This window comes from Cyprinus carpio, chromosome A14, assembly GCF_018340385.1.
Source record: "Cyprinus carpio isolate SPL01 chromosome A14, ASM1834038v1, whole genome shotgun sequence".
Taxonomy (NCBI): domain Eukaryota; kingdom Metazoa; phylum Chordata; class Actinopteri; order Cypriniformes; family Cyprinidae; genus Cyprinus; species Cyprinus carpio.
In genome coordinates, this window is record NC_056585.1 from 9,069,063 (window position 1) to 9,081,244 (window position 12,182).

The window sequence follows — 12,182 nt, forward strand, 5'->3', positions numbered from 1 at the left end:
ATGTGTGTCTGGTGGTAACAGTTAGCATGTCTACAATGAAATGAACCACACAGTTGACTCAAATTCAAAACACAAAAAAACAAACCAAAAATTGAAAAATAAAAATATTCTGCGCTGGGGTTTTACAGTAAAAGGGGCAGGAGGAGGAATCGTCACCAGGAAATCCCAGTGACATTGCCATTAGGAAGTCAGAGACTAACAGGTTAAAGGTCGTCATCTTCATCTGTTATAGCAGCATCTGAAGCCACATTCAACATAAACCACAAACACTCAACACCACCTAATAAACTGCAACAATCTTGAGAGCAAGAACTCACTGGCCGGACAGTGCACTTACTTTCAAATCGTGCTCATACTGTGCAGCGAGTGATGGATCCATAGCAATCTCAGGCGGTGCGAGGGCAGGCATCTCAACAAACTCCAGATTAGGATCGCCAATCAGCTTCCGTGCGAGCCACAGGAAGGGCTTCTCAAAGTTATAATTACTCTTGGCAGAGATGTCATAGTACTGAGAAAGAGAGAGGATGCATCAGTCATTAACAGCCAGACATCCAGCCTCAACTAATGCATGTTTGTCTGCGTAGGAACTATGCTGATAACTTGAAGTTGCATTGAAATGGAAGTAGATGGATCATTCTCATTAGACCATACATCCAAGTTTAATAAATGATCAAAAAACTTGGTTTTATGCATTGGTTGTTGACTGGATAAACGTGGAGGCAGATCAACATATGATCCTGATTAAACATAAGCTCAATTTGTCTTTGAGAATTAAACGTGCATGTATGAATTGTTCACAATAAGATCTATAAAAAGTATTAGTGAATGTCAAGAGTTTGAGTTGGAGAGGTGCTCTGTACCTGTAGATTCTTCTTACGGTGGAACACAATGCTCTTTGCTTTGACCTTTCTGTCTTTGATGTCCACTTTGTTACCGCACAGCACTATGGGAATGTTCTCGCACACTCGCACCAAGTCACGATGCCAGTTAGGCACATTTTTATAGGTCACTCGAGAAGTTACGTCAAACATGATGATTGCACACTGAGCTATAAAGAGAGAGAGAGACGCACGTTAAACCGCTGCTGGACAGCAAAGCTCTACAGTGTGAATATGATAAAACACTGCATACCCTGGATGTAATACCCATCTCTCAGGCCTCCGAACTTCTCTTGTCCGGCTGTGTCCCATACATTATATTTAATGGCTCCTCTGTTGGTGTGGAAGACCAGGGGATGCACCTCGACTCCAAGCGTGGCTAAGAGGACACAGAGAGAAATTCAAAAGCCGCCCATATCTGTGAAAGTCGAACACATTCCTCCAGAATTGTTGCGAAACTATTCATATAAAGTGACAGACTTACCAACATATTTCTTTTCAAACTCCCCAGTCAAGTGTCTCTTCACAAAGGTGGTTTTCCCTGTACCTCCATCTCCTACCAGAACCAGCTGTGAACAGGAAAGATAGTTTGCATGAGTACTGGAGATACAGAAGACATGGCAGCAAGGAAATACTATACATCCGGTACCATTTCAAACAATTATCTAAGGCTTTAATAATCAAATGCTGTTTTTGTGAGATTAGATGAAAAACTACAGAATACTAGTACTCAAAAAAAAGAAAAAAAAGAAATGTAAATTGTAAAAGGCCATATGGTGAATAACCCATATAACCCAGTCTGTCATTCATGAGCAGAATCTGGCTACAAAAATGAAGGACTGATGCATCTTATGCAAAGTTGAATTTTGTCTTGATTTCATGTAAACATTATTAAATGGCTTTAGAAAAGAGACAAATTAAAACAATCATATAAAAACCGCCAACATCATAAATTCATCATTGATTATTTATTACTAGCAGATAACTGAAAATATTGCGCCAACATCAGAATTTCTATCTATATCTTTAAAATAATTATTTTTACAGAATCTCCTTACCAGGCCGTCTTAATCATGTGCACGGCTCGTTTTAATCTGAATCATCTTGTTTAAAGGAACAATACTTGTATACCAAAAAAAAAAGTGTCAAGTAAAAAAAATAAATAAATAATAATAATAATAATAACAACCCTGAGGATGAGAATTATCCATACTCTGTTATATTTTCATATTACCAGTAATTATGTCAGTGGTCATATAGACCCATTTTGAATGGGCACCTGGTTAATTTTCATTAGAAACTATTAAGTTTTAAAGTATCAAATGGTTATTCACATGTATACTTTGTTTATAGATCCTCTTCGCATCACAACTGGCTGAAACTGACTTTAGAAGGCTTACATTTCAGTCACGATACTGACAAGTTGTTGTTTTTTTAAAGCATGTAATTTATTACACAATACTACTAAAGCGCGCTTATAGCAAAACTGAAATTAAACTAGTTAACCGTTTACAAGTTAGATATTCTCCTTACAAATCGATTCTAAATCGCTTGTTTTGCGCTGTTTATAAAGAACAACTCTGATAATTCACTTCTTAACAATTCAGCAGTTAATCGCGCTAAAAGGTAAACATACACCTAGGCTCTTTAATTCATTACGACAGTTTAAAAGTGTTAGTCTCGTTACCTTAAACTGGACCTGAGGCTCGTTCTCCGCCATTGCTGAGTGTGTGTTGGTCTTTGTGCTGCAGTCACTCTGCGGGAGAGATGGCGGGATGTTAGTCACAGCACACAAAAGGCCGCGCCAACCCCAAATTACGACCATAGTTACACTAAACTCCCGGAAAACACCCTTTTCTCACTAATATTAAAAGTCAAACAGCGTATAAGACTCAAAACACGCGATTGGGTTAATAAACACCCAGCGGCCGCGTCTAAATACGAGGATGCGAGGGGACACACGAGGCCGCTGCTGAACGTCCCAGTAACCGACCGAGAGCGAGTCGCGGCGGCAGCCTGAAGGCCTCGAGCAGGCCCATCGGCCCGGAAAACAACTCATGGCGCGTTTAAACGTGCGGAAACGAAGGAAAATACTACTAATTCACAAACGTAGGAACAAAAGCGAGCGTTGTTCGCGCGGCTCCAGCAGCCCGCCAGCATCGCGCGCTGCTAACCGCTCGTGACGGCGCTGCGACAGAGATGAGCCGCGATGAAACGCGAGTAACTCCACATCAGCGGCGATTATAACCAGTCCGGGCGACTCACGACACCTTCAGCTAAATACAAAGCCTTTCAGGAGTGTTCTGTCTTCGGTGGAAAACAAAACGCCTCAGTGAAAATAGTTCGCAACAGGATGCGCGCCGTCGCGCCGCACTCACCGGTGTTGAAGCGATCGAGCAAAAGAGCAAATGGCTGCGCCCGCGCGGGATTCAGCATGGCTCACATAAACGCTTCCGCCCATACCACGTGACACAGCAGCGTCGGGGACAATCGCGCCCTCTAGTGTCGGTGGCGCGCAACGAACTGACAACTTGACATTTGAGGACTGATTTAACCCTTTAACTGTCACACCCATTTTTTAAAATAGGCATTAAAGTGCACTAGCCGAACTTAAATTGTTGTAATTTATGAACACTTTGAAATATAGACCTAGAGTTGGTCTCTTTTTAAAGAAGAAAATTTGCAATTGAATTTTGAAATTTTTTTCAAAAAAATTAAGTATAAAAAAGATATAGAAGTTTAAATGCACTGTAAATAAAATGCGCTATATTAATTTTATTTTATTTATTATAAATATTTTACATAACAGGTTTTACTCTAAAATTGGTATAAAATTAAAGCTTGTGTCTAAATAAGTTAAGTTCCAAACTTGAAGTTGATATGAAAAAAAAATTGAGTTTCCTGTGAGATTTTATTTAGGGCGTCATACCACAAAACAGCCACCGGGAGCCATCAAAAAACTACTTTGAATTTTGTTTAATGAATTTTTCTCTAGATTTCTCTGTCAATTTTACTTCTATCTCAAAATAACCACCAAATATGGAATCCTGAGACTCAGACCTTTCCAATGATATGTTTGTTGCCAAGATCATAAAAAGTTTTGATTCTAAAAGACCGTAATGTATTTTGTAATATGACACTTGACACTGCCCACTAAGGGGGAGGAGACCACCATAAGATTTTAAAGTACCATTTCCATGGTAACGCAATGTCTGATTTCAAAAAGGTTTTCACACGATGAATCTTGGGCTTCATAGCTTTCAAATGTTATACAATTTATGATGATTTCTAAAAGATTTTATAGAGAAAAAGGACAACAAATAAAAGAGTGCCAAGTGTCCCACAGGTGGAAGTCTCGAAGTCACTATTGTTTTGGGAACAAACTTGCAAGAGGAAAGATACGAGGACATAAGGTGGACTGAGGCGCAAAATATAATTGTGAAATACATATATATATGTATGTATAATATTGTGTAGTTTATATAATACTGTACGACAAATAAAGCAGAAGCAGCTAACAATAATAATATTTGTAATCTGAGTGTGGCAAATTGTATTATTATAATGATGTTAGGAAAAGAAATGGAACATAATTTGTTTATTGCTTTATTTATATCATTAAACCTCTTTGTCTGAGAATAAACAAATATACAACTGTGCATTATATGTGCTCCTGAGAATATTATGTTTGAATGCACTGCTTTAAATAACAGCTGGATAAACATTTATTGCACATCATGATGTGTTTTAATATTATTATATTATTCTACATCAAATAATATAACAACTGAAGACTTAAGATGCGAAGTGCCATCTGAAATGTTCTTTTTAAATGAGCATTTTTATCAGGTTCCTATGTTTAGGTTCAGTGATTTCAGTTTAACGCAAACACAGGAACCTGATAAAGAGGCTTTTGCATCTGAAGTCTTCAATTTAATATAATATATACATAGTTTAAAATATTATTGGATGTACAATACGTGAAGTTTATAAAATAATGTAGGTTGAATACAATACAGGTAAACACAGCCAACAATAACATTTGTAATGCAAACAGCTAAATAATTATCATTATGATAAGAAAAGAAGTACACCATATTTTATTTCTTGTTTATGTCATTAAATCACTTTATTAGAGAATAAATGATATGTGAATTTGCTGTGAATATTCATATGATTGTGCGTAATATGCGCCCCTGAGTATAACCTATTATTTTTGAATGCTTACAGATCAATATTTGAGCAGTGTTTGAGTTGTGCGGTCTGTGATGGACTTCATGTCTGTGGGCAACTCCTCAGCATTCACATATTCTAGGAAGACAGAGACAAGGACACTGTAGGACATTGTATGTTTATTTATGTTCATGATTTATATAGTTTTATGTCAGTGGTGCAAATGTACCACTTATGTTGAGACTGAAACAGTCGGGCTTCATGCCAAGTGAACAGATCTGTGCATGCACAATCCTGTTGGTAATCTCCTTTCCCAATCTGTCAGACCTTATGAAACAGCTTGTGTTATACAAGTAAATTAATGTTTTACAAATGCCTTCTGTGAATATACAACACATTGTTTTGAGGTAGACCCAAACTGCTTGTGTGGTTTATTCCATTTATTTAATATGATGAAATTATGTTTAGGCAGAGATGCTGACTAAAGCAAGCAGTTTTATTTATTATTTTTATTTATTGATTTACCATATTTACCACACTTTTAGACCCCCAAAAGTAATGGAAGCAGAAGTCCCACATAGCCTATAGTGCCCCGCTGCAGGGGTGCAACTGCACATTTGCCGAGGGGTATGCAAGATCAGTGTCGGCGCCCCCCTGAATTCTAGTAACCCTTAACACTAACTCCCACAGAAAACTTTCTGCAAGTCAGTGACCAAAAGCCCATTACTAGCTTGTGCATGGAAGGATACAAACTCATCAGGAGGGAAAAAAGTGACAAAGGTTTGAACCCCCTTCCCCCTTTTTTTAATTCAGTGAATTCAGTGAAAGGTGGCTAGTTTGTATCCTTGTTTACAATCTTCTCAGTTTCTCTCAAATGTAAATCAAATGGCCATTCACAAACATGTTTTTTTTTCTTTTTCTTTTATTCTGAGCAATAGAGATACTCAAGAAATGAACTGATACTAATCATTTTTCACTCTTAGGAAGTGGCAGTGCCAGGGTGTTTTCAAAGGGGAGGCCAGGAAGGGGGCGGCACAGAAATCTTCAATATTTCTATATAGAAATGGATTTGACAATAAAGTACTGGACAGTTTAGGACCCGAAACACAACTGAATATAACTAATTTGTACTTAAATGGAATTTAGATAGTTTTCACATTTGAGATAGAATTACATCAAATAATATTGAGTGAATGACAGTTTTTGTGTTATTTTTGTATCACCTAGTCTCCAGGTATTTTAATAAAATGGCTCACTATAGCTCTATTGCTCAGTAAACTTGGTTCTGGGTCTTTAACACCCACAAAATCTTGTTCTCCATCATGCATATAAAGGCCTACTCATGGATGAGACATGCAGATAACTAAAGTCAACCTTCACTGCATTTATTTAATCAATGAACTCTGAAAAAGTTATCAATGTTTAACATTCTCTTAGTTGTCAAAATGAATTAATTGCAGCACTTTTATCATACCTAAATCGAGCTCTGTACAAAGGAAAATAATGTAAGAATGTAAAGTTATTTTATGCATTTAAATATGGTTTCATTTCCTTTTCATTTTCGTACTTTACAAATTAACGAAAAATGTGCGCATATTTTCTAGTACTACAACTGCACTGTGCTCAGTGTTTCCAACTTAGCAATTTAGATGCTAAATTTAGCACCTTTTCACACTACCCTAGCAACTTTCTCTTCCAAAAGCACCTAGCAACAAATTTAGCTATTTTTAAAATTTATTTGGCAATTTTTAGCAACTTTTGATAAGTGACTCAATTTCTATCTAAATTACACAAAATGAGGAAAATAGCTGCTATTTGCAATTGTTCAAATTTAATAATAAAAATTGAATAATTGTTAATTTATGATACACCTTAGCTTGTACCTGTGATTGTTGATCAGTTAGTACACTGTAAGAAAAATATTGAGAAAAATGGAAAAGGTACTAGTAATTTTTCAGGTCATTGTGTTGTTATCCATTATCTATTGTAAACCCTGTAACCCAAAAACACAAAATACAATGCGTAATTTAAAATGCAGGTAAAAAAAAAAAAAAAATCTTGAAAAATCAATATGGAAAATTCCTTCATATTAACATAGTAGATGCCCTATAGTGTGCCCTATTTTTACAGATATTTTCTTAGAGTGTAGCATACTAACTAACTACTAATACACTGTTTAAAGCTATAATTGTTCGGAATGTGTAGTTTTATTAGTTTATTAGCTAATAAAAAAAAAATTGTAATGGTTTAAAAAATGTGCAAGTGTTAAATAATTTAAATGTTGTATTTAAAAATACAGTTATTTATATTTTAATATTATATAATGTATTTAGATTATTTTACGAACAAAGGAACATGAACATAAAACATTTTTTGCTGAAATTTGATGTAACGACATTTTTGCGTCGTTATTACGTATTGTCATCGCGCAGTGACATCACAACATCATTTAGCAACTTTCAGCAACAAATCAACCTTCCTTTAGCAACTTCCCCTGAAAATTAGTTGGCAACACTGACTGTGCTCACATTTGACTTAAAAAATTACGCATCATCTTGCGCCCTATTGTGATCTTGAATTGCATAATAGTTCAGTAGGCTGCATGCAATAGAGAGACGTTTTGAAATGTAATGCATATGCATTCAGAGTTTTGCAGCTTTAATTTCCATTTTGGTAATCGACTTAACTGACGATGTAGCCTATGCTCTAGTGCGGTTTGTTTCTGAAGTGAGCGTGCGCCTCATTTTCGCGTACAGCACAGCGCCGTGAGCACAGTTAAACGTCTGTCAGAACTGGAAAGTTTGTTTTACTGAAATAACAACGTCTCATCAGAGCGCAGGTCACTGTTGTTCTGCTGAAGCTCACTTGGCACCTCACCTGTATCTTTTCCGCGCTTGTTTGACTCGCGCCTCGTGCTGAGGGCAAGCTGAACGCGTCTGAAAAGTCTCCAGTTTGTTATGGTCGCCAAGAGACACGGCCATTTAATATCATTTAATATTAGCGTCTTCACAAGTTTATAATAAGTAAATTTTTGAACTCAAAATGCTAAAACCCGTTAGATAAAAATGTTGCATTACATTATTTTTACTGCATACCCCGTTTTTGCACCTCTGTGAGCAGGGTGAGGAGGAACAGTACACTGGTGGGACCCCATCCACGAGCTGTACTGACGGAAATAATGAACTCTGAACATCAAAAAGTTTCTCAATCATTTACACACATACAGGTCCTTCTCAAAAAATTAGCATATTGTGATAAAAGTTCATTATTTTCCATAATGTAATGATAAAAATTAAACTTTCATATATTTTAGATTCATTGCACACCAACTGAAATATAAACAACACCAAAAGAAATATACACTTTTCTTTTATTGGTCGGATGAAATATGCTAATTTTTTGAGATAGGAATTTTGGGTTTTCATGAGCTGTATGCCAAAATCATCAGTATTAAAACAATAAAAGACCTGAAATATTTCAGTTGGTGTTGAATGAATCTAAAATATATGAAAGTTTAATTTTTATCATTACATTATGGAAAATAATGAACTTTTATCACAATATGCTAATTTTTTGAGAAGGACCTGTATAAAAACTCTCATTGTCATCATCACACATTATACGAATGCAGAATAATGACTCTTTCCAGATGTGATAAATGGTTTTAATATGGATAACAGTTTGAAGAAATGTAAAATTTCAAGATTTCAAAAATGATCCCTTCATGAAGAATTAATACGAGTAATATTTTACTGATATTATTTGATTAAAACAAGCTTTTGGTAGATATTGCTCTCTTTAGATCAGACTTCTCTACAGGACGTCTTCTGTACCGTAGAGGACAAGGATCATCAGGAACCTCCTTGCAGTTCTCCTGAAGTCACCCCCACTGCAGAGGAGCAGCAAATGGAGGACGTCCAGCCTTGAGATCAGGACAGTCCAATCAGTCCATCAGCAGATGAGAGTGCATCACATCTGCTGAGACATCTGGACTGTGACGAGATCACGCCCAGGGCTGTAACCACCATAGACACTGAGGGGGACAAGTCAACCCCCAATAATTAGAAATGGTAAAACTGCCCAATTGTCAACATCTTAGATTCATATAAAAGACAGAGTATAGTTATTTCAACAGACAAACAGACTGAGCTAAATCCTTATTTGAGAAACCACTTCCATCTGACCTCTGGAGGTGGCTCTGACAGTCACGGCCAATCAATACCCCTTCTGACTGTCGTCACATCAAGGGTGAGTGCTACAGGAAGCGGGCAACAGTGTGGTCACTGGGAGTGCTGCTGACTCCATCTCTCTAGCCTTAGCGTCTTGCAGCGCTGGCAGACCTTGGTTGCGTCTGGCGCCTTGGCTTGAGGCAGTTGTTTTAGTGTCTTACGGAACTACTCGCCGAGGGATGTGAGTTAGTTTAGTTTAGTACTGCACCATCCAATCATATTTTTAATAATGGAGTCACCCAGAGCGTCCCAGAGTTCCCTGTCAAGCCTGCTTTACAAGTTACTCTCACTGCCACCGGTGTCCGAGTCTCAGAGATCCATGCCACAGATGCATCAGGGGTTTCAGTCATGGACACAGCAGCCGCGGCGCTACCATTGGGGCCGGGTGGGCCGTCTTTGATGAGGAAATCCCTGTGAAGGCCTTGATAAAGGTTCCTGTCACTGCAAAGGTTCCTCACTTGAAAAATCCCAGGACGCCCATTTCACAACTTCTCTGGTCCCAGAGGTCCCTCACAATGTTGCTCCAAAAGTTCCCGCCATACTGTGTCCCAAAGATTCTGTCAGGGCGGCTCCAGAAATCTCTGTGAATGCAGCTCTAAACGCTGCTGCTCCAGGACCTGCTGAGGTCAGAGAGGTCAGCGTCACAGGCACCACAGTTGTCACTCAACAGGGTTCTTTATCAGAGCCACTCTGGTCCCAGAGCTGGAGGTTTCTGCTGCCGCTGCTGCCCCAGAATCCTCTACGGTTCCAGAGCTCATGGCGGCTCCAGTTGTAAAGCTTCCCAGAGGTTCCTGACATGATTGTCTGGGTCACACGGATGCTCATATCATGTCCACCACAAAGGTTCCTATCATGATGGAAATGAAGCTGGTGTCAAAGGCTGCTTCAGTCCCAGAGCTCCTCTCTCATCCTCTCTGCTCCCAGTGGTTCCTGCTAAAGCCGCTCTGGTCCAAGAGGATTCTGTCACAGCTGCATCAGAGGATCCTCTCACATCCCCAGTGTTTCCTGTCACTGCTGTGATTCCTCCATAAAGATATTACACCACATTAAAAAGACTTGGAAAATACACAAACATGTTTTGTTTTAAAAGGAAAACAAGATAATCTGGAAATACTAACTATTCCTTCATTTTTAGAGAGGTTACAGTTTATATTTAGCACTTTGAATGTTGGTATTAATAATGAACTCACAAGGTAAGTACTGCCAGGTAAGTAACATCTCAGTATGGCTGAACATGCTTCTAAACACACAAATTGAATAATTAATAACTGCAGAGCTGCAGTTTTAACCGGTCTTAAATACACCATCCAGACAAACCTCATTCTTTACATGGCTGTGAAAGCAGAAAATGGCATCTTCACTCATAACATCACCATAAGTATGGCTACTCTTTCTTTTTCTTTTCACATTTTCACTTTGGGCCACTATACAAGTTCCTCTTTCCGTTCATTGTGTTCTTTGCGTCGTTAATGCCATGCACGCTTTATTTTGAAGTGACAGAAGAAAGAGTTCACTTTCACTAGTATTTTCTATAGTTTACAGATTTTAAACATGTTGTACAACAATATTAATGGTTTTAACTGGTTTGTGTATATTAAAAAAAAAAAAACCCATAAAAAATAATTACACAGTGGTGATTTGGGGCAACTTGATGTCCTAGTAGGCCCATATGCCTGGCAAACTCCACCCCTTTATAACAATTAGTAGTAGGTTTCTGATTGGTCAATACATTTTCCCAGCTGTGCGAAATCGCAATTACCACTTTAACATTTAACACCACACAACAAATATACATTCACAAAATCAACAAATAACCAATTGAAGTTTTGTTTGTAACCCTTCCTTAAAATAACTACCAGTCCCACTTTGACTTTAAATGTGTTGTTGTCATATTTGCCACCGTTTTGGGCAAAATCCACTCAAGAGGAAGCATTTGAAGTTTTGTATGAAACACTTCATTTTTGATCTGTATAGTGCAACTCAGGTTTTTTAAAAACAATATATTGATATGAGCCATTTGGAATATATTGTAAAACAAAGCCAGTGACAAATTCTCAAGTTTCCAACTTCATCCTCCTTCACGCTAGTCCTGCAGAGTGACAAATAAAGTACAAATATTCAATGTAGTGTCTCAGTTGATGTGACGTTACCTGATGTATGTCATAATCACAGGGCACTAGTGAAACTGAACTTTCAGTTCCCTACAATGGTTAACACAAGAAATCACTGAGCTGGTTGATTTTCATGGTAAAGGAGGATCCAACACGGCCTTTCCTCCAGCCATTTCTTATTCGAACACGCACACACATACACACTCATTTACAGCGGAAGTCTTTATCTTAGTTGTCTTCCCTCCCATCAGAGGACAACGGCAACTTTGGAGTTTGGACAAAGCCACAATTTACTTTTGCATAAAAGTGATGATTACTTGCTCTACTGACCATTATCTCACAATTGACCGTGTTTTTCTGTTGTTCTACTGTATTAATGATGATTCTGTGCTTAGTGTGCATTAGCAAATAGGGTTTAATTCCAAATCAACACATACTTCAGGATACACATCAGTACATACTACAGTGCCATGTATATTGTGTAATGGAAAGGAATTTGCTTTTAAAATGGCGCTTGTTTGGTAACAGAAATGAGATTGACATAGAAATCCATTCGTCATCAAACATGACATCATGTTTCTGGATGCATTTCTCTCTCACATATGCATAGATGTCTGTTAAACCAGACGATAGCAAGGATGAGGAGGGGAATCATGGGCCGGAGATCACAGTTGTGGAGACCAACCGTTTTGGCTTTATTTTAGGGAATGGAGAAACTGACAGGTCAGTGTTGATGTCTGTTTGGGTGGAACCTGATTTAAGTGTTTTTGACTGTATTTGAATGCAGTAAG

At 37.9% G+C, this 12,182-nt stretch overlaps 1 protein-coding gene across 1 annotated transcript; it reads right to left on the bottom strand.

Annotated features, from left to right (window-relative positions):
• Positions 1-291: 291 nt before the first annotated feature.
• ran (RAN, member RAS oncogene family) lies at positions 292-3,359 on the bottom strand. The gene is made up of 6 exons (XM_019088045.2): positions 3,257-3,359; positions 2,566-2,634; positions 1,363-1,447; positions 1,132-1,257; positions 861-1,048; positions 292-508 (listed from the first exon to the last, which is right to left on the bottom strand). The coding sequence occupies exons 2-6, from the start codon at positions 2,596-2,598 to the stop codon at positions 314-316; spliced, it is 627 nt and encodes a 208-aa protein (XP_018943590.2). The 5' UTR covers positions 2,599-2,634; positions 3,257-3,359; the 3' UTR covers positions 292-313.
• Positions 3,360-12,182: the final 8,823 nt, after the last annotated feature.

What these genes read in the sequence shown, in the direction of transcription:
- ran (XM_019088045.2), bottom strand. Translation starts at nt 2,598, where the DNA reads ATGGCGGAGAACGAGCCTCAGGTCCAGTTTAAG. An exon ending in AGCCTCAGGTCCAGTTTAAG is followed by an intron (nt 1,448 to 2,565) that starts GTAACGAGACTA and finishes TCCTGTTCACAG; the next exon opens with CTGGTTCTGGTAGGAGATGG. An exon ending in GTTTGAAAAGAAATATGTTG is followed by an intron (nt 1,258 to 1,362) that starts GTAAGTCTGTCA and finishes GTGTCCTCTTAG; the next exon opens with CCACGCTTGGAGTCGAGGTG.